The sequence below is a fragment of the Chionomys nivalis genome, chromosome 25 (assembly GCF_950005125.1).
Source record: "Chionomys nivalis chromosome 25, mChiNiv1.1, whole genome shotgun sequence".
In the NCBI taxonomy this organism is placed as follows: domain Eukaryota; kingdom Metazoa; phylum Chordata; class Mammalia; order Rodentia; family Cricetidae; genus Chionomys; species Chionomys nivalis.
The window spans coordinates 25,357,281-25,383,915 of NC_080110.1; the positions used below are offsets into that span (position 1 = coordinate 25,357,281).

Sequence of the window (26,635 nt, forward strand, 5' to 3'; positions counted from 1 at the left end):
TCAAGTTTAACTTAGTTTAATTCCATCTCTAGTTTAAAAAACAGTATTCTATTCCAATGAGGAAGTGTATTTCCTATCTACAACAGTAGGATTGGCAGCGCATAGGGACAAATCCTCCAATGACTTGTGGTTTCTGCTGCCCCTTCTGCCCCTGCATAAACACAACTCCACAGGAACCCAGGGGTGGCACAGCGCAATCGGCCTGCAATGGGACACAGCTGCAGCTCACTCTCGACTCTTTCCATTCTGACCGTCTTCAGGCACATAGCAAAGAGTCAGTGATTGAAATCTGGCAAGGTGGATAAGTAAATAATCTGAACAGAGGGCTCAGAGAACACAATGCTATGTTAAATTCCTATTATCTAGATGGTCAAGTCATTCAGCTTTCAGTCTAGATTAAGCTAGTCTTAAGAATATGGTAGTATTTGCTTAGTGACCATCACCTCCTTGTATTTTCAGAAATGCTTACTGTGTTACAATATTCTAATTCTAGAAAAAGTAAATCCAGGGACCATTCCATCTTATCTTACACACAACATTTACTAGTTTTCCAAGCAAGACAGAAATGGGAAAATAGATATATTAGAACAAGAACAATTTATGTTAATGTCCACAACCTGTTTCTCCTGTGAGCAGTGCCTGATTTTTTTAAATGAACAAATTTCAGTCCAATGCTAAAGAAAAAAAATTAAAAAAATAAAAATCCAATGTAGGACTAATTATAAAATAAACAAGAATAAGATTTTATAATAAATCTTACCAGTGTTGCTGTAACTGTACTATAAAATGCTTCTTCCCATAAAAACTCAAATAATTTTTATAAAATGAAATACAGCTTTCTATATTCATTTCTGACAAGCAATGACCACTAAAACATCCTAAGGGATCCAGAAGTGCTGCCTTGGGAGCATCAATCACCACTCAACATGCTATATAAATAAGCCTTGGTCAGTGCTACTACCTGAGACCCCTCTGCTCAGGCCAGTGAACCCATCTCAGGGAAAACCCTATAAAAGACTCAAGTTGTCACAGAAGTGAAACTTGGCAAGCTCCACTCAAATCCTTCTAAGGTAACTGTTCTAAAACAAAATTGGCAGGAGAAATCTTGTTTAATAATAATAATACTAAAAAGGCAAATGCTGCTTTTTGATTGCTGGGATGTAGAGAGGCAAAAAAAAAAAGGAAAAGGAAAAAAAAGAAAAAGTAACAACAGTAATAATTCAAGTAAAGTATGTATAAATTTAAACACACCACTTTCACATTAAGACAAGTGAAGGAGGGTGATGATCATTATAACAGCATCAAAAAGCTTAGGTATTATCACCAACGGGTAATTCACTTTACAGTCTCCAATAAGACAATTGTATATACTTTTGCACCTTGCGCTTGTAAAAGCAGATAAAATATTTAATATGTAATTTACAATGTATTTTACCAGCTCAGCATACAGGATGTTTATAGATTATATCAAAGTAGTAGACAGTTAGGGGCCTGTGCAAACCCTGCAAAAATAGAACTTCAGGTATCTGCTAATCAAAAACAAAAACAAAAACAGTATGCTGTTTAGAAGTGATACAATTCAAACTACCACAAAATACAAAGGACTGCAAAAATGTATACCATTCCAACATCATATATAAGTTATTAAATAAAGATCTGATTTAAAAGAATATAAATGAAGCCTTTAAGTAGGTCTTTTCTACATGCATATTATTCCTCATTAAAGAAAAAATATGTAAAAAGGCCATTGGTAATTGCTTTGTTAACATTTGTAGAAAATGCCAATTCTCTGGTCACAAACTCCACTAAGTTTAGCACTTAAGGTCTCTGCAGTGTTATAAACGTAATTTAAAATACTGTTAATTCTATAACTCCATTGGTAAAATGATGTGACTTGGAATATGGCAGTCTTCATGTTCAGGGCAATGATCCACAGTTCCGTTTTGAGTTTCATAGGCGTGAGCAGCTATCCAGAAGAACAGCACCCTCCACTACCACTCTGAGCTTGAGGTTCATCGTCGATGATCTGCACGCCTCGCCTAGCAGCCCCACCTTGACTGGCGCCGTTTCCTTTAGCTCTCTCGTCCACTTGAGCTGTTTCTATCATCCCTGAAAACAGAAAGCAAACATGAGCACACCAGTCTTTGGAGTTTTCCCTCTCTGCAAGGCCATTACTCTGCTGCGATATCTAGTCCTGAGCTTCAGTCAACAGACATGGTACATAATGAATTCTGTGTCAACTCAAGACAAGTTTGAAGACCTAGAATGCAGAAGGTGTAGCACCTGGTGCTGTAACGGCCACAAAGCAAGCAATAGAGGAAACATAACACCGTTTTACTGTTTGCATAACACACTGTGTACTCTAAATATAATCTCGAGATTTTTCAAACATATCAGAAACAGGTTAAAGTTCAAGTTATTCTTAGCACAAGAGATTAAATTTGGGGCACTGGACTTCTTTAAGAAAATGGTAGGGCTGGAGAGATGGCTCAGCGGTTAAGAGCATTGCCTGCTCTTCCAAAGGTCCTGAGTTCAATTCCCAGCAACCACATGGTGGCTCACAACCATCTGTAATGAGGTCTAGCACCTTCTTCCGGCCTTCAGGCATACATGCAGACAGAATATTGTATACATAATAAATAAATATTTTTTAAAAAATGGTATTTGAGGGGATGGAGAGATGGCTCAGTGGTTAACAGAGCACACCGCTCTTGTAGAAGAACCAGGTCCTACATCTGGAAGCTCCCTGGTTTCCTCCAACACTCATGTGCACATATCCACACACAGACATACACTTAAACACATGTGTAATTAAAAATAATACATATTCTAAACCAAATGGTATTTGAAAGAGTACAAAGAACTTAAGGGGTGGGGAGGGGTTCAGCAGTTAAGAGTGTTCCAAAACCATAAAGACATGGTGCTTGGATCCCAGCTCCCGCATAAGGAGTTAGGTTTTCCAAAAGAAGTCTACTGACTTTCATGGGGACAGAGACAGGAGGATAGCTGGGACTTACTGTTTCTTAGCTGGTTTCTACCCTAGCCAAGAAAATGTAGTTTTAGGTTCAGAGAGAAACTCCTAACTACAAAGACAAGGGTGGAGAATGACAGGACAGAGGGCATCCACTGCCCTCTTCTGGTCGCTTCTGGCACACACACACACAAAAATGAATCTTAAATAAAAAGATGCAGGAGCTTCACAGTTGAAGTAACTTATATACACAAATGTATATATGCAAGAGAGAGAGGGACGGAGGGAGGGAGGGAGGGAGGGAGGGAGGGAGGGAGGGAGGGAGGGAGGGAGGGAGGGAGGGAGGGAGAGAAGGAGGGAGAGAAGGAGGGAGGGGAGAGAGAGAGAGAGAGAGAGAGTGAGAGAGAGAGAGAGAGAGAGAGAGAGAGAGAGAGAGAGAGAGAGAGAGAGAGACATTCATGTGCATGGTACATAGTATAAAACTACACGAATTAGATGTAGTGGTAAATGCCTTCAATTCCAGCACTCAGGAGACAAAGGTACGTAGATTTCTGTGTGTCCCAGGCCAGTCAGAGTTTCATGGCAAGAAACAAAACAAAACAACACAACACATCAAAACTCACATGAGTCCTGACAGTGAACAGCTGGATGCTGGGAGCATGTGCCTATAATCCTATTATTTGGGGGCTGCCAACAGGAGGATGAGGAGTTCAAAGACAGTCTCTGCTACATAGAGCTCACTACATGAAGCTCTATCTCACAGAAGGGGACAGAGGGGGAGAGGGAGGAATTTTTGTGATTTTTGGCTTAGACAGAGATTTCTTATAAAAGAAAACTCACACATTCAGAAGAAACAAACAAAGAAAAAACTGACAAATTGAACCTTATTGAAAAGTAAAATGTCTCCTTTTTGAGAAAAAGTTTACAAGAATGAAAGTTCAAGACACTGACACAGAGGAAACTTCTGCAGAATACTTAATCAACAAGATGAAGGAAGAAGAGAGGGCAAGACTTTAAAACATTAAGTGTCCAAAAGTCTGTCCAGGGCACGGGTCATGAAGAACACTCTTCATGGGGTGAGCCAGACACTGCAGTGAGAGGAAGTGACCCAGTACAGAACCCTGCTTCTCCTTATTTACTCAGCCTTTCAAGTTTTCCATTTCTAGGTATGTTTTAGAATGTATGAAATGGATTTATATTAGTATCTATGTTACAGGATTTTTAAATGAAAATATGGAGAATAAGTATCTTAAGGCATGAGACTTATCTGAAACCTTTTGTTTGAAGTATGAGCTGAGAACTGAAAGCATCACCCCTTGGGTGCTTGTAGAAACATGAACTTCAGGCCATAGCCAACCTACACCAAAATGTGTTTTACACAGACCCTCACAGCAACGGTTATACACTGCGCTGGCACTCAGACCTAGTACACATCAGAATCATATGGGAGGCTTCTTACACAGACTGTGCCTCCTCCAGACATTTGATTCAGTAGGTTTAGGACTGGAAGCTGCATTTCTGGTAATCTCAAGCGATGCTAAAGCTGATGACTAGTAGAGACCTTGTTATTCTAGAGGAATTATGAATGACTTCAGAGTCTTAAGTAAAAACCCAAAGTTTGTGCACACATATTTTTTTCTAGAGTGCAAAACCAGTTTCATCAAATCCTCGAGAAAATGAGGTCCACAAATTTAAAGACTGCAGTTTGACAACCACTCACTATTATCCCATAGACTAACATTCTCCTAAATGTAAACTTTGTAGTGGCAACATGAGAAACAAACGCCAGGCTGCACTTATAAAGAAACTTGTTTTTCTTTTCTAAGAAAACCTTTTAACATGAAACCTTCAAACACATAAAATAGAGAAAAGGAGCCTAGCGAAAGCCCACCCCTCATTTTACCCACACTCTACTTGTCTCTTCAAACACATAAAATAGAGAAAAGGAGCCTAGCAAAAGTCCACCCCTCACTTTACCCACATTCTAATAGTCTCTACCACTGTTCTGAATCAAGCTCCAGACACGTTTTATTCATGGATTACTTTAATATGCACCTCTAAAATAGAATTTTTTAATGCTTAACCATTTATAATGACACCTAAAAAGACTAACCTTTATGTTTTAATAACAAAATTCAGTGCACATTCATGTACTGATTGTCTTCAAAAATGTTTTTCTTCACTAATCTGTCAATCAAGATCCAAATACGGTCCACCCACTCCAACAAATTATTATGGCTGTTAAATATGGGTCCCTTTTTTTCATTAAAAAAAATGCGTATGTAGAACAGAGATCCACCTTAGATGTCGCCCACATTATCCTTTGAGAAAGCTTTTCACCTGGTTTTGAGCTTGCTGATTTGCTTAAGCTAGCTGGTCAATGAGCCCAGGGATCCAAGTACACAGTTTGGGGGTGGGGGCGGGATCATAAACACGTGCTACCACGGTTGTGGGTGTTGGGAATCAAACTCAGGTTGTTACAGCTAACTACTGCCTAGCTGCTTCAGTGTATTTTAATACATATAGTCTGCTCCTTTTTAAAAACTAATCACACACACATTTTAAATACAGTTAGCAGACATCGAACAATGATTTCAAAACCATTAGTTTATTGCTTAAAACAGATAAAAATACCTAAAATTTTAAAACATGAACCACACAAATACCAAGTAAAAATAGTACAGATAGATCTAAAAAATTTCCTGCTTTCATTGCTGAAATGGGCAAAATATCATTCTAGAAAAATTAACAATACTGTTTTTTTTTTTTTTTTTTTTGAGTCAGGGTCTGGACCAGGCTAACCTCAAACTCAGATCCACCTGCCCCGGCCTTTAGAGTGCTGGGATTAAAGGTGTGTGCCACAACTCCGGCTAGAAACATTAATAACTGTAAAAGCCACTTGTAAACATACTGAAGACAGCATACGTACTTTTACAGAGGTCAAGGAAGAGCTCCTCGATTCCTTTGTTTTGTTTAGCAGAAGTATGATAATGTTTTGCTCCCACAGAATCTGCATACCTTAAAAAAGAAAAAAATATCAGTCACTGACATAAAGCCCTTAAAGCTTTCTACAATTGCAATTTTAGTGACTAAGTTTACCTTCATTGATTTACTAACTTAACCAATTTTTGTTACGTTAAGATTATTTAGGTATTTAATTTCTCTATATATTGAACCAAATTAGGCGAAAAAAAAAACAGAACATAAAAAATTTTGATACAGTAATCTGGAACTGAAATTATTGGTTTTTGTGAACTCCGACCATTTAATCTTGAAAGCCTATTCTCACACCAGTTTTTCAATTTCAATGAAATCAAAAGAGAAATGGAGAGAGGAATATCTGCTCTTGCCAGATGTTCAGCATCTCACAGTGCAAATACGCTTCCTGAGAACAAGAGTTCAGTCCACCAAGGCGGACTGTGAGAGTTTGGTGCACACCCTGAGGGGTCAAAGCTAACTGTCAAAGCCCACAGGAAGCAGGTGGCGTTGCTGGGGAGCAATGGGAACGGGGGAGCATGACACTTACGACTCTGCTTCTTGGATGGAAACGTGTCTCTCCTTTTCCAAGTCTATTTTATTACCTAATGTGAAGAAAGGAAACACTGATCTTAATAATGATTTATTTTTAATACAATTAGACATCCTCAGCTACTGCTATACTCTAAGAACTGAAGCTCCACTGGGCTGGTGACACACACAGCTGCATCCTGCCAGCAGGGCAGTAGTACTTAGAATGGATGCACAGGTCCTCAAACTTTGCACATCTGAGGGATGTAGCTGCTTCCTATGATCTCCACACACTTGGGGGACAGCCCTTAGCTAGGAGAGCCACCCTGGGAACTGTGTGCCAGAGAGCCAAGAGCTCCTGACCAATGCTCAGAATGCAAAGCTAAGTGCTGTTAGCTGAGGGCCATTGTACACAGAGACTAGGCTGGTTGGCATTGGCACTAGTGAACGTCAGACACTTGTAACGTGCAGGCTCAACAGCAGCACAAACAGAGGAGAGGCGAGAGCCCGCAAGCTCAAGTCCCTCCTCCCTGCATATGTGGAATTCTTTACTTTTTGAAAATCAAGAAAGAAGCTGTTCCAACACTTATCTGTTCATACCTTTCTCTTTTTATTATTATTATTTTTTTGTTTTTTTGAGACAGGTTTCTCTGTAGCTTTGGAGCTTTATCCTGGCACTTGCTCTGTAGACCAGGTTGGCCTCAAACTCACAGAGATTCACCTGCTTCTGCCTCCCGAGTGCTGCACCAACACTGCCTGGCTTTATTACATCTTTTAAAAAGATTTAATTATTTATTATTTATTATATGTGTGCCTGTATTAGTAAATGTACAGTGTGTGTGTGTGTGCAGGTGGCAGGTGCCCACAGGTCAGAGGCCATTAGCAAGAGCCGTTAAGTACTCTTAAAAAAGGTCCTCTCTTTATTACATCGTAAGCAGTACTTTTGCTACACTTCTAAATGCTTTTCTATTCCCTTCTGTACAAGCCATCTATTTAGGCTCATTCATTTATCATTATTGGCAATACTGCCCCACCACTGTCTGCTCCATATCCTCCACTCTCCCCAACACACACTTTCTCTCTCCACTATACTTTTAGCAGAATGGAGGAATTCACTAATAACATTACAGAAGAAAATTTCAAAAATCTTACAAAATGGACTTCCAAATTCAATTAGTATTTAGAAACCCAAATAGACAGGGCAATAAAACAGAATTAAAAGACAATGAACGTGAAAGAAGATCTCAAGTTACAGGCTAAGGAGACAAATGAGAAAGTAACTACATATGACATAAAAGCGCAAGTGGGAACTACTGTATGTGGGAGAGCAGCAAGGACATGACCACCAGGGGCAGGGTGGGTAAGGCCATAAAGGAGAGGGATAAATAGAACACAGAACAATGGCATGCACACAGGGGAGCACCACAGTGAACCTCACTACAGGATATGCTAGCCTTTAAAGCAGACACAAACTTGAAAACAAAGAGTTCTCTTAAAAAGTGGAGGTGCACACCTGCGAAGCTGGCTGTCAGGAGGCCAAGACAGAAGGATCATGCTAAGTTCAAGGCAAGCCTGGGCTATACAGCTAGACTTAGTCTCAAAAAGCCTAAACAGTAAGCATAGGTTACAGGGATTAAGAGAAGGCAAACAGGAAGAAGAAATCAAACTGGAAGAACACAGCTGAAGTCTTCGTGAAGAGTAATGAGATGGTGTAGGTGGGATTCTTCCGCTGTGTCAGGTCAGACATAGTGCCGCAAGGACAGAGTGCCCTAGACTAAAACAGGAAACCGCTGGAACACATCCGGGGAGCGTGAGGAGGAGGGTGGATGGCGAGTTAACTAACACCTAGTCCACGAACATCTGATCTGATATGCCTGGAGGAAGTAACCCTCCTGACCCCCTTCTTAACCCTTTCACGCTCTCCAGGTCATCCTAAGGACAAGAAAATGCAGGAATAAGGTAAATGAGTTCTTAAAATTGTTCTAAATTTCATGTCAAACTTGCCAGGAGATAGAAAAACTTGTATCTCATGTTCCCCATTAATAAACTATGTTATATAAAGATTACTCAACTTCTTTAACTTTCCATATATATGTAAATAATTCTGCTCTTCAGAAAGATAACAAAATATCATCATAAAAAATTTAATCTTCAGTTATTTACCTACTGTGGTCACTCTAAACATGGTAGCCCCCTGTGCTACACAAAGCCATACAAATCTCATTAACAACTAGCTAAAACTTTGTCCTCAAATTCCTATGTGATCTATTACTCTAGTGTTCCTGTCTCAGGGATCCCTGCTTGACTAATTCCTCAAATGTAAAATAAAAAGGAGCAAATCACAAATCATTTCTCTACTCTCTTCCCTAGAACTCATACTTTGGTAGGAGACCATACAGTTACCCATCTAAAGGTAATAATATATGAATGGTAAATTCCAGTTATGAATAAATTCCTGGGGCTAAGAGCAGTATTTTCCCATGCAGATCATTCCATTGCTTCAATTTCCAAAATAACCACCGCTTTTATCCTCCACTAAATTATCCTGGCTTCAGAGTTGGAGAGATAACTCAGTGGTTAAGAGCACTTGCTCTTCTTCTAGAGAACTTGTGTTCACTTTCCAAAAGCCACGTGATGGCTCACAACCACCTGCAACTCTAGTTCTATGGGATCTGAAAACATGTTCTTACTTCATGGATGCCAGGCAAGCATATGGTGCACGGACATACATGCAGCCAAATGCCCATCAACAGACATTTTTTAAAATAGAAAGTTAAGAAAAAAGGGTTTTTGCCACCATGCCTGGTCTGGCCACTTACACACACACACACACACATGAAAAAAAAAAGTAAGAAAAACTACAAAAGCAAACTATTCTGGTTTCTCCAAGCTCAGTCTTATTATTATCTGCCACAAAAGCAAAAGCCAGCATCATCTTTGGCAGCTGTTTGATGCCAGATAAAGTGCATATCCAGGACCCCACTTCCCTGCGATTCCCCTGTAATGTCCAGGATCCCGCTTCTCCGGGATTCTCCTGTAGTGTCCAGGACCCCGCTTCCCTGGGATTCTCCTGTAATGTCCAGGACCCCACTTCCCTGGGATTCCTCTGTAGTGTCCAGGGCCCCGCTTCCCTGGGATTCTTCTGTAGTGTCCAGGGCCCCGCTTCCCTGGGATTCTTCTGTAATGTCTAGGACCCCACTTCGCTGTAAAGTCCTCAGGGTTATAAGGGTTTTATAATGATGCCGACTTCATACGCATCACTATTTCCAATATATGCTCCCCACTCAGTAACTGTTAAATTAGAGAAATAATTTTTTAAAAAGGGACCCAAAGAGAAAGTCTAATGTCTAAGACTGGTCTTAGAGGTCTTTTATTTTACTACTCCAGAATCATGAACTACCTATGTTCTTTTTCTTTTTTTTTTTTTTTTTTTTGATTTTTCGAGACAGGGTTTCTCCATAGCTTTTTTGGTTCCCGTCCTGGAACTAGCTCTTGTAGACCAGGCTGGCCTCGAACTCACAGAGATCCGCCTGCCTCTGCCTCCCGAGTGCTCGGATTAAAGGCGTGCGCCACCACCGCCCGGCTTTCTACTACCTATGTTCTTGAAGTCAGTCTGTTCTCAATTTAAAAAAATGTGTACAATTGAGTGGACACACAAGAACACTGGCTCACTTAAAGCAGTTCTTATACTCTTCCTTTTCTTTTTTTAAAGAGCTAAAACTTCTGGTGAAAAGGTAAAAGATGAAGCAAGCCTGGGACCCTCACTAGGTCCTAGGGGTATCCCTTGAAATGTAGGGCTTGAGTCTGCTGGAAAAGTCAACACCAAGTCTAAAAGAGAAACACTAAAATGTCATAATTCTTTGGTTCTGCTATCTCTTTAAAAAAAAAAATATTTGCTTATTTTGTCTTTAACCAGGAGAGAAAGGACCAATACTTACCAACTATACACAAACAGATTTCATTTCCCAACATTTTCCTTAGCTCTTTGACCCAGTTTTTTACCTGTGTACACAAAAGAGGAAACATGACAGCAAATCCTGCTGGAGTTAGTTCCACGACACCTAAAGCCCATGGGTATACAAAAGCACACCTCCGACTACAGATTTTTACATATTTTTCAGACATCCAAGCAAAGCTATTTGCCAGAACAAAACTTTGTCAAGTACAGAATCTGGTATTAAGATACTTGTAACAGAGTCACTTTGGATTTAGGAAGGTATGACCACAGCATTTTTGATCAAGCCCCAATTGATTCCTATTAGACACCTTTTTGTTAAAGAGGTAAGGAGAAAAATAAGTGTAAGGGTACTAAAAAAAAGTGTGCATGGCAGAATAAATGTTCACTATTTATTATCTAATAAAAGTTTTCAGTTGGCACTGACATTGTGGCTGAAATATCCCTTTGTTATGAGGCTGATTGTGTCTAATTATGTGACTGTGTAGTTAAAATTCCTGGCCTCTACCAAGAGAAGGCAGCATCACTCTCCCACAGTCTCAAGATTTTTGTCATCCCATGGTGCAAATGTCTAGTATAGGATAATTGCCCACTAAGGAAGAAGCTCAGCCCTGGACACAGCTGAATAGAAACTGGAATTACTGATACTAATCTTTTAGATATTATAATACAATAATGGGATTATACTCAGACAGCATGATAAAAAACAAACCAGGACACCCGCTTTCAATTTTTACAGTAAAATTTAATTTATATGTAATCAAGTCTCATGAAACATATACACCTCCATAAAACAATGTACATTTGTAAGTTAGAAAAATTTCATTACTTCGGGGGGAGCATTTACTGTGCATCTGGATCTATAAAATGAGTGTTCTGCACTGTTATTCTCTACAAGAATGCAGAAGAACTATTAATTATTATAAAAGCAAAGGTAATTATTTTTATCTTATAATAAACCACAATTCTCTCAGTACAGCTCAATTTAGTTGATTTCACATGAGAAATATATGATAGAACAGTAAATGTGTATCTTAAATATGAACTAAATATTTTGGTAAATAACGGTCACCAATTATGCTTATTTATGTATGCTTTACTGTTTAAAAACTAGTCAGTGGTGGACACAGACATATTAATAGAGATCAAAAACAAACAAATATAAAACCAGTGTGGTTGTTCTAATTAAGTCATCTACGAAAAAATACCTTCTGAAAAGAATCTTCATCCGTTATATCGTAAACTAAAATAGCTCCATTCGAATCACGGTAGTAAATTGGACCCAATGCATGGAATCTCTCTTGACCTGCTGTATCCTAATAAAGAATAAATGCTTATTAGATCAAAAGATAAAAGTATATTACTGCTATTTTAACTACAGTGAACTTTTAATTATTGGAATGGAGGTCATAAAGTCACAGATAACTCCAAAAACAAGCTAAAGAAAATCCTAATGTTTAAATGTCATGTTATACTGTTATACTGCTCCTCCTGAGATCTCCTGTCCCCACTAAAACAGCAGCTCAGTTGCTACATGGTTAAAGCAGCGGGAACAGTCCCCGCCCTACACTGAGGATCTCTGTAACATAGAAGAGGGCACACATCAGGACTACTAGCTACTCCTGGCACATGCAGGAAAGAGATTGCAGGCAGGCTGCCCCATCAACTCTATCCTTGCTGCAAATGAAAAAATTATAACAGCAATATATAGATAGAAAGTTGTATTCCAAATATAATTCTTAACTAGATTTTAGGAACTTTTTAATTAAGGATATGGCTTTGGCTAACTAGCTCATTTATTTACTTTTTTTTGTTTTGTTTTGTTTTTGTTTTTGTTTTTCGAGACAGGGTTTCTCTGTGGTTTTGGAGCCTGTCCTGGAACTAGCTCTGTAGACCAGGCTGGTCTCGAACTCACAGAGATCCACCTGCCTCTGCCTCCCAAGTGCTGGGATTAAAGGCGTGCGCCACCATCGCCCGGCTCATTTATTTACTTTTAAAAACAAACTCTGAAGTCCAAATTCCTGTTCCTCCAGTCCGTTAATTAGAGTATTTCTGAAGCCAGGCATAGTGATGCACCTTTATTTCAGCATTCAAGAGGCGGGGGTAGGAGGATTTCTGTGAATTTGGGGTCAGCATGGTCTACAGAGTGAATTCAGGACAACCAGAGTGACATAGTAAGACCCTGTCTCAAAACAAACAAAAATAATATTTCTGAATACTTACCCATATGGCAAGGTTTACTCTTTTCCCACCAATATTTAACTTCTTTGTTAAGAAAGATGCCTAAAATAAGAGAAATATATGTTAAAAATGTTTCATATAAAATAATGTCTTTCACCCTAACTATATATTAATGAATGAATCATCTTCATGTCAACTTAGATTGTCTGACAGAAAAGGCAATCAATCAGTTGTTAATTTATGGCCAACTATTATTTTCATTAAAGACAAAATATTATGCAAATTCTAAGGAAGCATATCTTGTTTTATGAACACAAATTACCAAAACTCTAAAATAATATAAGAAAAGTCGAGGATGCAGTCAACATCCCTAGGAGATGCTCAGTGGGTAAAGCACTTCTCATCAAATGTGAGAACCTGGCACAATGACCTGAATTCTCATTCCCAGAATCTACTTAAACATATGCATGTCTACAATCAAGGCACACCTAAAGTAAGATGGGATACAACAACAGGAAAATCCCAGCCTCTCTGTGTAGCTGGCCTGGCCTACACAATAAATACCACCAAAAGTATCATCTCAAAATGAGATGAAGTCAAGGACTGACAACCAAATTTGTCCTCTGACTCCCACACATTGTGCTACACACATACACACCTGCATACAACATACACAAATACATACTGTAAAAAAATTAATGTTGAAACAGAGTCTCTGGGTAGTCCTAGCTGACCTAGAACTCACCATGACCTAGAACTCACAAAGATTTTCCTGCCTCCGCCTCCCAAATTTAAGGTGTCTGCCACCATATCACCCCCCACATTTTAAAAAAATAATAAAACACCCATAAACACACAAAGAAAATTGTGCCTGCTTTTTATGTTTTTTTTTCCTTTCTGTATAAGCAACAATTTTTCCCTAAAGCATTTACTTATTTACTGATTAAAAAGAATATCTAGAAGATTCCTAAGATATCTAACATTGCTCAAAACGGTTCTGTGTCTACAATTCAACACATATCTCTGCCAAAGAAATGAAAGGACACGGCCCCAAGCTTTGAAGGGGAGCTTAGTCTACTAGAGAATGACTGCACAGAGAATACAATTTCTGCTATGCTGACTGAAACAGAGGATCCTGTCAATGATTATAAGGGGCACGCTCAGAAAGGAAGTTCAGTGCTTGCCTAGATGCGTTAAGGTAATGATCTCTCCACTAGGTGTAGCTGGAATTTTTCCTAACCATAAACAAAGTCACTGAATCCTAAAACAAATGAGGTCACCCTCAGGGGAGCTTCCAGCTGGTATAGTTAATGCCAGAGTACGAACACATAAATGAGCAAGGGCTAAATCAAAAGATCCTAGATTGTGGCTCAGAGTGGTCTCAGCAAACGAAAGTGCAGAGGACCTGGGTTCAATCGCTGCCCTAAACTGAGGATCTCTGTAATGCAGAAGAGGGCACACATCAGGACTACTTGCTAACGCGTGCCCAGCACCCACATAGTAGATCACAACCATCTGTAACTCCCATTCTAAAGGATATGGCACCTTCTTCTGACTTCCATGGGCACCGGGAATGTATATGTGGTACATAGCTATACATGTGAGTAAAAAACCCATATGCACAAATAAATCTTAAAAAATTAAAAGAAAAACCCCAAGGGTATAAACTTGGCATTGTAAACTTTCACTTTTTCTCTTTTGAGACAAAGTCTCACATATTCCAGGCTGGTCTCAAACTCATGATGTAGACAAGGATGACCTTGAACTCCTGACCCTCCTGCCTCTATCTCCCTTGTGCTGAGATTACATGTATGCAACAATCACCATGGCTTCTTATCAAACCTCAGGTTTCAAACATGGTAGGCAGGCACTCTACCAAATGAACCATATCCTTGTAGGTCTTAATAAAACCTGTCCTAAAAATATTAGCTGCCCCCCAAATCAGGCATATCTGGAAAATAGTATATAACACTTTCTAAATTTCACAATATATACGAGCACCTTACAATTCTGTCAAAAAGGCAGCTGGCTAAGTGCACTTACACGAGCATCCCCTAAATCATTTGCCCTCTCACTCCTCAATTTCTTCTTTATAAAACTAAACATCTTCTTCCCCAGGGAAGTCTCTATCCTAAGAAGCACCTGCAAAGAAAGCATACCAGGGCATGGAGACTCACTAAAGGGTTAAGACCTTTTAAGAGAATACTGTGGGATTAGAGGTTGGATTAAGGATGAGACCAGACTGGAAAACAGAACTCTACTACAAAGTTAAAGACAAAACCAAACAGAACTCAAACGATGAAGACATAGGAGAGAATGAAGAATGAACGAAGACCAATAGAGTATGGGAGCACATGCCTGTAATCTTGGTTCTTTTTTTTTTTTTTTTGGTTTTTCGAGACAGGGTTTCTCTGTGGCGTTGGAGCCTGTCCTGGAACTAGCTCTGTAGACCAGGCTGGTCTCGAACTCACAGAGATCCGCCTGCCTCTGCCTCCCAAGTGCTGGGATTAAAGGTGTGCGCCACCACCGCCCGGCTTAAAGGATATGTTTAATAAACAGAAAGAGTGATAATACCCCCAGAAACAGATATCACAATGCTTTATTAACTTTGAATTCTTTAAATGTTAATGAGAAAGGAACAACAGCTGCAGAGAGACACTGGATAGTAGACAAAAAACTACAGAATTAAATCAACCGATATATTTTAAAGATGTGCTGACCTCAGAATGGAAACAGCACATGTGTTAACATTGGGGAAGGGGTTTTGTTTCCACAGGGGAAGAAAAGCTACGAATACCATCAAAATTGATAAATATTCTATTTGAACAAGAGATACCACTTAATTAGAAGAGATGATAGTTCATCAAACAGCATGGCTGTTTAATCTAAAGTAACCTATAAAATTAACAAATGCCTTTCATTTGATGAGATATAACTTGCCAAAAGAGATTCCCCCAAATCTGGATTGGGGTAGGGCTTTGTTTCTGTCTTTTCAAGAGAATAAAGACATCCAGCTAAGGAATCACTGGACAAATGAGACAGCTGAAGAAAAAAGGACTAATCATTCAGGGAAAAAAAGTCCCAAGAAAAAGAGTAAATTGGCCAATTGGTATATCACTTTTCCCACATAATAAAATTTCCTAATTCTTATCAAATGTTTGTTTCTGCCATTCTCTACAGACATATTATGCAAATGGTCTTTTGTAGTCCCAGTCCAATTAAAGATTAAAGATAGCTTTGAAGTTGGAGTGTGGCTCTCTTTGTCTACATCCAAGCATACTTATTAAAATAAAATCCATAATATCTATCTCATGTCAGAAAAGCCACCTGATATGGACAGAAGAAAAACAAATATTTAAGGACTAATCTCATAATCCTTTGGTTTTATATCGACTCTTTTTTTGTTTTTTGTCTGTCTGTATGTTTTTGTTTTGAGACAGGGTTTCTCTGTAGCTTTACAGCCAGTCCTGGAACTAGCTCTTGTAGACCAGGCTGGCCTTGAACTCACAGAGATCCGCCTGCCTCTGCCTCCCGAGTGCTGGGATTAAAGGCGTGTGCCACCACCGCCCAGCCTTATATTGACTCTTTAACAACTTTTCTTAAGGTAAAAGATTTATAAGACTGATATATTTATATACATTTAAAATTTTTTGTTCTGATATTAATGGTCATATAGAATATTAATTCTGGGAAAAGGTTTCATCTACCTTCCTGTACATGATTTCAGGTTTGAGTCTCTTATCAGTTTTCTGCAGTGAACCATGAACATGTCTCCAAAAGGACGATTCCTCCAGGACTATGATAATACCACTAAGCTGAAAAACACACCTAAAGATCGGCTTTGGACTACAAACTGTTCAGAACATTTCGAAGTAACTAGCTGAGATGATCCAGCCTAACAGACTACTCTAGCCAGGAATCAAGCCCTGCACTTTCCCATTACACAGAGACTGAACAACAAATGATACAGCTACCTTTCCCCAGACTTAACAATTAACCCAAATGAACTAGACATTGTTGATGTATTTGTTGCCTGTATATATTATACATAGTTATTATTGTTAATTGTATATAGTTTTCTTATATTAGTTATAACCTTTTTTACTTTAGACAAAAAGGGGAAATATAGTGGTATATTATTTGTGTTTTAATAAATAAGCTTGCCTGAAGACCAGAATGAAAAACAGCCATATAGGCCAGGCAGTGATGGCACACAACTTTGATCCCAGCAGTCACACTAGTTAGCCATAGAGGCCAGGCAGTGATGGTGCATGCCTTTAAACCCAGCACTGAAGAGGAATATAAAGTGGAATGAGATCAAAAGCAATCTACAGATTCAACACAATGCCCATCAAAATCCCAGCAAAATTCTTCAAAGACCTCGAAAGAACGGTAGTTAACTTCATATGAAAAAGCAAAAAACCCAGGATAGCCAAAACAATCCTGAACAATAAAAGAACTTCTGGAGGCATCAGAATCCTTGACTTCAAACATTACTACAGAGCTACAGACTGAAAACAGCCTGGTATTGGCATAAGAACAGACAGAAGGACCAATGGAACCAAACAGAAGACCCAGATATCAATCCACACATCTTCGAACACCTGATTTTTGACAAGGAAGCAAAAATATCAAACGGAAAAAAAAAAGAAAGCATATTTAACAAGTGGTGCTGGCATAACTGGATATCAACATGTAGAAGAATGAAAATAGACCCATATCTACCACCATGCACAAAACTGAAGTCCAAATGGATCAAAGACCTCAACATAAAGCCAGTCACACTGAACCTTATAGAAGAGAAAGTGGGAAGTACACTTGAACACATTGGCACAGGGAACTAATTCCTAAATATAACCCCAGCAGCACAGACACTGAGAGAAACAATTAATAAATGGGACCTCCTGAAACTGAAAAGCTTCTATAAAGCAAAGGACACAGTCAGCAAGACAAAACGACAGCCTACAGAATGGGAAAAGATCTTCACTAGCCCCACATCAGACAGAGCTCTGATCTCCAAAATATACAAAGAACTCAAGAATTTGGACACCAAAAGAACACATAATCCAATAAAAAAAAAAATGGAGTACAGACCTAAACAGAGAACTCTCAACAGAGGAATCTAAAATGGCTGAAAGACACTTAAGGAGATGTTCAACATCCTTAGCCATCAGAGAAATGCAAATCAAGACCACTCTAAGATTCCATCTTACACCTGATCAAAAACACTGAAGACAACTTATGCTGGAAAAGCTGTGGGGAAAAGGGAACACCTCTGCATTGCTGGTGGGAATGTAAGCTGGTACAACCCCTTTGGATGTCAGTGTGGCGATTTTTCAGAAAATTAGTAACAACCTTCCTCAAGACCCAGTAATACCACTTTTGGGTATATATCCAAAGGATGCTCAATCGTGCCACAAGGGCATGTGCTCAACTATGTTCATAGCAGCTTTGTTTGTCATAGCCAGAATCTGGAAACAAACTAAATGCCCCTCACCTGAAGAATGGATAAGGAAAATTGGTACATTTGCACAATGGAGTACTACACAGCAGAAAAAAATAATGACAGCTTAAATTTTGCAGGAAAATGGATGGAGCTAGAAAACATTATTTTGAGTGAGGTAACCCAGACACAGAAAGACAATTATCACATGTACTCACTCATAGGTGGTTTTTAAACATAAAGCAAAGAAAACCAGACTACAAACCACAATCCCAGAGAACTTAGATAACCAATGAGGACACTAAGAGAAACTCATGTAGATCTAATCTACATGGGAAGTAGAAGGTAGAAAAAGACAAGATCTCCTGAGTAAATTGGGAGCAGGGGGCTCTTGGGGGAGGGCTGAAGAGGGAGGGGAAAGGTAGGGAGGGGAGCAGAGAAAAATGTAGAGATCAATAAATATCAATAACAAAAAGTAGGATAATACAGGAATTCACTCTCAGTCTGAAGATTTCATAGAGGTAAGAGCTCTGTAGTGGCTTAGCTGCTTTGCTTTTCTGACCTTCAGGTTGAACCCCAATATCTGTCTCTGGGTTTTTATTATTCTTGCTGTAAATGTCTCAGAAGTAGATTAGCGTGAAAAGCAGAAAATGGCAGACATGAAACCCTTTCATGCTTTGAATTTCTACCCACAGGTCAGAAGAAACTTTTAAAAGATAGATTATTTTATTGTATTTGTCTGAGAGTTTTGCCTGCACACACGCACATACTCCACATGTGTGTGGTGTCCTCGGATGTGAGAGGAAATTATCAGAGTATCATGTGGGTGCTGGGAACAGAAGCAGGGTACTCTGAAGAGTAGTCAGTGCGCATATCTCTCTAACTTAAGAAATTATTCTCTTTAAAAACAAAACAGAGAAACAAAATTTGACCTGGGCATGGTGGCACACCTTTACTAATCCCCACATTCAGGAAGCTGAACCAAGACAACCACGAGTTAGAGGCCAGTACGGGCTACTGTCTGTGATATTGCCTCACAAATTAATGCATGAATGCATAACTGCCCAACCTTCTACGGCCTTCGTGGAGCTAGTAGAACGGAGGTAATGACTGCAAATCCTGCAGCTATTGTGTAAATACAGTGGATTGGCTAAAAACAGCCACATGGGATTCAGAGCTACTTAAAAACCTTCACACACATTCTAAACAATCTCGGAAACAAGAAAAGCAAGATTCTTGGATGAGAAACTATGATACAAGACATAAAACTACAGAACCCAAATGCCATGCTTACTGAAGAGGTGAAGTATGATTAAGAAACAAGCCTTGACAGAACGAAAGTGGCACAGCATTTCTCTTTGTGGCACGCTGGAAGCCTAATTCAAGTCCTGGTGGTCTCAGTCCTGAAATGTCACCATCAGTCTTGATCAGGCAGGCTACCAGCACGGTTTTACTCGTCAAGCCAGGAACCTAGTCCAGACTTCTGGGGTAGACAGGCCAATTCCACAGCTACACCACAAGAGGAAGACCCGAATCCAGACTTCTGGGCTAGACAGGTGGAATTCCACAGTTACAACCCAAGAAGAGGACCTGAATGCAAACTTCTGGGGTAGACAGGTGGAATTCTATAGTTACACCCCAAAAGGGAAGAGAAGATGGTTCTGATTTTAAATATAAATACTGCTCCTTTTTACAGAGATTAGTTAAACATTACAGAAGTCACCTACACTAGAGAGTGCAATCTTTGATAAGGACTTTCAGTGAGGACATACAGGGTATAACTGAAAAAAAGGAAATGGTCACCCAGAAGTGCAGATATAAAGACCACACACACAAGACAGAACTAAATGCACGGAAATGGGTAATTACCTCGGAAATGGTGAAATCCTTTCAGAAGGAGAGAAAGCTGCCTGATGATGCAGTACATTCTCATCTTTTGATCTCCAGCTAGTACAATGTTTGACGCACAAATAAGAACATCTCCTGAGCTGACAAGATGGCTCAGGACGAAATCACGTGCTACAGAGTCTGATGACCTGAGTGATGCCCAGGACCCACTGTGGAAGGAGAAAACTGAATCCTGAAAGTGTACAGGGCACAGGCATGTCCACACACATGTACAAGCACGCACACACCTTTAAATGCTTGAATTTGAGTCCTTAGAATCAATAGCATTATCTTAATATGTTCCATAGGAAAAAATTGTAATTTTTCCACCAGTTTTTCTTGTCAATCAATTAAAACACACACACACTCCACAAATTCAAGTGCTAGTTCAGAGAACTTGCCTATACAATTGCTCTACAATATAAATGTAGAAGCTCTGGAAATAGAAGCATTAAAACACTAAAGCACTGCAGATACCATGATTACAATGTCAACTCCAGTCCAAATTCTAGAATGCGTATAATTTTAAAATTAAATACACATATCACTTTCCAATTAACCTATTGTTGTTGTTGAGAAACAGTCTACAGTCTAGATTGGTCTCAATCTCTCCACATACTTGAGGATGACCTTGAATTTCTGATCTCCACCCTTCCCAGTGCTGGGATTACAGCTCTGTAGCACACTTCTGGTTTATGTGGGGATGAAGCCTAGGAACTCGTGCGTACAAAGCAATCAGTTTATACCAACTGAGCTATAAACCTAGCCTCTGTCTATGTATGTGAGAGACAGAAAGAGAGAGACTCATTCTGTACCCAGGCTGGCTTTGAACTCATAATCTTCCTGCCTCAGCCTCTAGAATGATGAGATGCAGATGTGTGCCACCACAATCAGCTTTCAACACAATGCAAGTGTGTTTGTACTTTCATTCTGAGAGCAGGACGTGCATGTTTGTGCATGCTATAGAGGCCAGAGATTAATTTTGTGTGTCTTTATCTCTTCCTTTTTAAAGGTGTGTGTGTATTGTGAAGGTGCCCATGGAGGTCAGAAAAGAGTATCAGGTCTCATGGAGCTGGGGTTACAGGCATTTGTGAGATACCCGACACGGGTGCTGGGTACGGAATTCCCACCCTCTACAAGGCCAGGAAGTGCTCTTATTACCTCAGCTATCTCTTTAGCTTCCTTTACCTTACTCTTTGAGGCAGGCTCTCTCACTGAATCTGGAGATTACCAATTTAGCTAGTCAAGAAAGCCCTAGATATCCACTTGTGACTGGGCCCCAGCACTGGGTTTATAGGTATGAGCCATGTGGGGTGTTAAGAACTCAGGAATTCCTGCGTGACTAAAGCCCCCTTCCCAGACCCAAATAATGTAGTGATTGCTCAAAGACAACATGGGTTCTCAACATTACATAATCCAAGTCAAATTAATCCCATGACATTTTCTGACCGAGCTATCATTAAGGCAACATAGATTAAGTACTGTGGTATTCACTCAACAGCATGTAACATTCAACATTTATTTAACAAACATGTACATGGGGCTATCACTTAGTATTTGCCTAGCACAGCCCTGGTTTGATTCCGGAACCAAACAGTGTTTAAGACACTGTTAGGAACTTTGCATGGGATGGCTATCTGTCATGTCATCCACGGGAAGAGACCTATGAAGGAAGCATTCCCATTTCATAGGTGGGGCAGTTTAGTGTCCAACCGTCCTATAACTCACTCTAACTTCAAAGTCCTGCTATTCTTTCCACCGTATCACACGACTTCCCGATAGAACCGGGTGCTGCTCAAACACAATGTATTATCTACATCTGACAAGGATCTCATGACAAGTCTTGTGGGCAAGACTAACATACTGAGGGAAAGAGTTAGGAGAGCATTGGTGCTGAAAAAGTGTTGAGACTTCACTAAAGGACTTGTGTCTACCACGTGTAGTAGCCCATAGAGGGAAAACTCAAGCTGACTCCCACTCATGGAGAAGAGGAGGGGGATTATGGATGCTATGAAAAAAATCCAGTCCTGAGACAGTGCATGGCTAAAGAAACCTCCTCTAGCCATGCATCACCACATAGGGTGACGGCTCGGGACTAGCTACCAAGCTTTGTATATGCCTCCCCCATTCTTCCTTTTCTAAGTCTTTATGAACTGAAGAGAACAGTGAAGGTATTCTTTTTGTTTGTTTTTGTGTTTTTGAGACAGGGTTTTTCTCTGTGTTGCCCTGGCTGTCCTGGAACTCACTCTGTAGACGAGGCTGGCCTCAAACTCACAGAGATCCATCTGCCTTTGCCTCCCAAGTGCTGTAATTAAAGGTGTGCACCACCACTACCCAGCTCACTGAAGGTATTCGTACCAAATCTTCAGGTGAGAAAATTTAAAAAGCAGGTAATCTAGACAGTAGGTTCCACATCTTGTTCTTCTTCGTAGAACCCAATACAGAACACTGGCCTAAAAGGGCCAAAACTATGTTCTGGGGTGGGGTGGGAATTAAATCAAAACTTAAAGCATTCCTGACCATAGATGCAATGTGACCTGCTGCTTCCTCACATCCTGTCACCAAGTCCCCTGCCATGACTGTACCATTAACTCTGAACTAAAACTTTCCCATCCTTAAAAAACAGTAAAATAAAAATGGACAAGCTTTAAGGACTGTGCAAATCAAAGTCAACTTTGGTGCAAATTGAAGCCAACTTTTATCAGGTCAAGCACATTGGGGGAAAAAGCTTTATTACAAAGTCAACAAACAGAGAATCTGAAGGACACAGGCTTTTTTCCAGGCAATTAAGATAAAGATACTGAGCTGATGGCAAACCCAGTATTGCCATCAATGCCAGAATTACCCCAAAGGTTCAGAGGAAGGGGAAGTGACAACCTGTCCCCTCCTTTCTGTTCAGCCCAAGCCAGCCTAGAATCACAGCCATTTCTACAGCTCAAAGCATCTCAAAGAAAAGGAGGCCATCACCAGGCACGATGGTGGACACCTGTAATCTCAGCCACTCTGGAGACTGAGGCAGGAGGACCGGGAATTTCAGGTCAGTTTAAACAACAATGGAAGATGTGTCAGAAAGAAAGAAAGGGAAAGAAAAGGAATAGCGAAGAGGATGGATTTTAAATACCACTAGAGATCCAATTACAGGACTAGAGTTGTTTACCTGAGAGAAGGCAAGACTGGAGAGGTCATGATAGCCATCTCTAACTACCTCAAGGAATGTCATGAGACCAAGATTCAGAGGGCAGAAGTAAGACTAAAACAGATCCTGGCTCTCCCGAGAGAAAAACTTGTTTGGCATGAGACATAAAAGGACATGAACACCGCCAGGCATAGTAAGCTTTCAATTGTATCAGTTCCATTTTCCCTCCAAATGAACCCAGTGCCTTGGGCATGTTAGGCAAACATCTACACTTAGTAGTGTGCCCAGCCTGGACCTTCAAGATGTGTAAAAGGGGAAGGGGGCTTGGGAGACAGGACAGAACAGTGAACCACTAACTGTCTATGGCTCCTGCCAGTGCTGCAAAGTTTTTTTTTTAAATGTTTCTTGTACACTTTTCAAAACGCTTTAGTGTTTTGTAAACCAAGTACTTTAAAGGGTACTTTAACCGCTGTTCTTTAGACACAGAGTACTTGAAAGACAAGTGGTTTGTGATGTTACTCCTTGTCTATCTTTTGATGAACAAGCTCCTCCTTCTGAAATTAAAACAACACATCTTATAGACGACACAAGTCAGACAACTGTTGAGAAAGATGAGCTGAATTGCTACCCACGAGGAAGGAATTAGAGTGCTGTTCCCTTGCGTTAGCATACAACAAAACCTTCAACTCTGAAATGAAATCCAGAATCTGTTCCCAATACGTTATATAAAAATCTGAGCTGTGATGCTGTTGGCACGGAGACATACCACAGCTTCACCTTTCCGGTGTCCTTTGTTCACACTGGCCTCTTGTTCACACTGGCCTCTTTCGTACTTCAAAATCTTCTGTCACTTTTAGCTCTGAGGCTGTCTTAGAAATATATAATCGAAGTACAATTTTTTGTTTATCTTTGTGACAGGGACTCACTGGAGAACTCTAACTGGCGAGGAATTTGTTACGCAGACCCTCACGGAGATTTGCTTGCTCTGCCACCTGAGTGCTGGGATTAAAGATGTGTGTCACAACACCAGACTCCAAAGAGCAATTTTTAGGTTAGAGAGCTAAATTACTCTTTCAATTTAAGATTTCAACTGTAATAATTTTTTCTTTTCTCCTACACTGAGAAAAAGGAAAGTCTAAAATGAAGTGTTTATTAATCTCCACAGGCAGGCAGGGCACCACAATTGCTCAAATCTAAAGCCAGGCCTGAGCATGGGCTCCACGGTATCACTAATGTGGGCAGTATCACCTGCCATTCCCCTCTTCAGAAGTTAGGCTCTATATAGAATTGAAAATAGAGGAGTAAAAATAAAACATGGAATCAGAAGCAGGGCATCTTTGTAAACTCTGCGCTCGGTAGTTTAATAATAGCCGCCAACAGCAAACGTCACACCCATCAGACTATGCATTCGTGTTCCAGGACACTTCACAGTGACTAAGATCTATTGTATCAGCTGGAGCAGTAATAACAAGAGTCTTTACCCCATCTCAGGTCCTAGGTGCTTGTCCATATCTACCCTGGCAACCCCGTGTGCTCTATATGATCATTACGGCTACTGTAGCAGGAGAAACCTAGGGATACACAGGTTAGGCAATTTACCCAAGATGAGAGTATGGCTATAGAGATAAATGGAGGTGAGAGGTGAATCCAGAGGTTCAAACTCAAGTCCACTAGCCTTATCAGCCTCTGGACAATCTCATCAAACCAGACTAATAGATAAATTCCTTCTAATACGTGCAAACTGATATTTTTTTTTAAAGAGAAACGGGAGACCCTAGCTCCGTCTATGGCCTGGTTTTACTCTCAATTACACTAAAACAGTCTTCCAATGTAACTGTAGAAGAAAGCCAGCCTTTTAGGTCAGTGCTTTGGGTTTTAGTTTGAAGACCAATCGCTGGCCAATACACAAAATCACCATTTTTTCAAGGTGCGGAGATGAAGCCTGCCAAAACAAGTGACCCACAGGCCAGACTCAAGAAGGCTGCAATGAAACTGCGTAACCGGCACCAGCAAGCGGTCGTTTCAAAATACCCTTCCAGGGAAGGGTGGGTTTTTTTGTTTTTTGCTTTTTTTTTTTAAACCACTCCATTTACTTGAAAACAGGACAAAATGGAACTTGCATAAACACTTAGTCATCAGGACGCGCTGAAGTTACAAACCACCTCGTTCGCAAATTCGAATCGGCAGCTAAGTTCCTACTTCTCCGGGAAAGAAAAAGGGCTGACACTCAAGACCGGAGAGTGAAAACACCTGGTGCCCCAGCGGAAGCGCCGCGGAGGGGAAAACGAGCCCACAGACGGGGACTCCCCGACCTGCATAGCCTCCGCCGGGAACTGGGGACTTTTCCGGGTCCTTCCCCTCCCTTCTCCTTCCCTCGGTCGGTCTTGACATCTACAGGCTGCCCGGACCCCGCGTGTCCCCAAGGCCATCGGGAGAGGCAATGGGAAGGCGGGGTGACAGGCCAGGGGCAGAGGAGAGCGGCGGGCGCAGGTCCCCAGCCCGGCTCCCCCGGGGTCTGCACCTGCAGGGTGGTGATGTGCTTGTCGTTGAACTTGTTCTCGCAGTAGCGCAGCACCAGCGACGTCTTCCCCACGCAGCCTTCCCCGAGCAGCACCACCTTGAAGGAGTAGGCTCGGCCCGCCGCCGCCCCGCCGCCGGCCGCAGCCATCCCGCCGCTGCCCCGCCGCCCGAGCCCAGCGCCGCGCCGAGCCCCGCACCGCCTCCGCCGCGGCGCCCGCTCCGCCCGGGGCCCGGCTCTTCACGCGCCCGCCGAGCCCGGTGCCCGCCGCGTCCTCCGCGGCCGAGACCCGAGAGGCCCGAGAGAAAGTCCCAGAATGAAGGGCCCCGGCCACCACGTCAGGCACCCGAGGCTAGGGGAGCGCTGCCTCTCCTCCCTCTAATGGCGTCTCCTTCCTCCTACGTCACACTCCGCGTCACGTGACCGCGGTGGGCGGAGTCGGCGGCGGGCGAGCCCGGGCCTGTTCCGGTGTCCGCCGCGATGGGCTCGGTGCTCCGGACGCCTGGCGGTGGAGAGGAGCCGAGCTCTTGGAAGCAGATCCCGCTCCGGTGGGATAGGATGCAGGACGAGGTCGCCTGGCCCCAGGAATGGTCACAAAACGAACAGCCTTCCCAGCAGGAGCCATCACAAGCCAGGTCCGGCCAAGGTGCCCTTGAGTCTCTTTCTTTGGGACCTCAAATCCGGGCTTTTGAACGAGTCAATTGTCCACAAGGCCGGGACTTGTGCTCATCTTCCAGGTCTCAAACCGGAAAGGCTTCCCTGACCATCCAGGCCTTCCCACATCTTTCCATCCCTCCTACTTCCCCACAAAGATATTTCCTAACAATGGTGTGCCGTCTTTAATGCTTACCACGCACGCTGGAATTCCGATTAGCCTGTAGGTTTAAGAGCAAGCATTGCGGAAGACTTAACTACCTCAGTTCCCAGCCCTAAAAGCCAGGCTTAAGAATGAATAATATTTCGTAAGCCATTAAGCCCTGCCTCCTCAGTATTTCTGTCTTCTGTGCTGAGTCCATTCTGATGGGTCTGGTTTATTT

At 41.2% G+C, this 26,635-nt stretch overlaps 1 protein-coding gene across 1 annotated transcript; it reads right to left on the bottom strand.

The window, feature by feature from the left end:
* Rab21 (RAB21, member RAS oncogene family) lies at positions 1-25,995 on the bottom strand. Its single transcript, XM_057758057.1, has 7 exons — positions 25,602-25,995; positions 12,657-12,716; positions 11,642-11,749; positions 10,417-10,480; positions 6,498-6,552; positions 5,901-5,989; positions 1-2,109 (listed from the first exon to the last, which is right to left on the bottom strand). The coding sequence occupies exons 1-7, from the start codon at positions 25,746-25,748 to the stop codon at positions 1,967-1,969; spliced, it is 666 nt and encodes a 221-aa protein (XP_057614040.1). The 5' UTR covers positions 25,749-25,995; the 3' UTR covers positions 1-1,966.
* Positions 25,996-26,635: the final 640 nt, after the last annotated feature.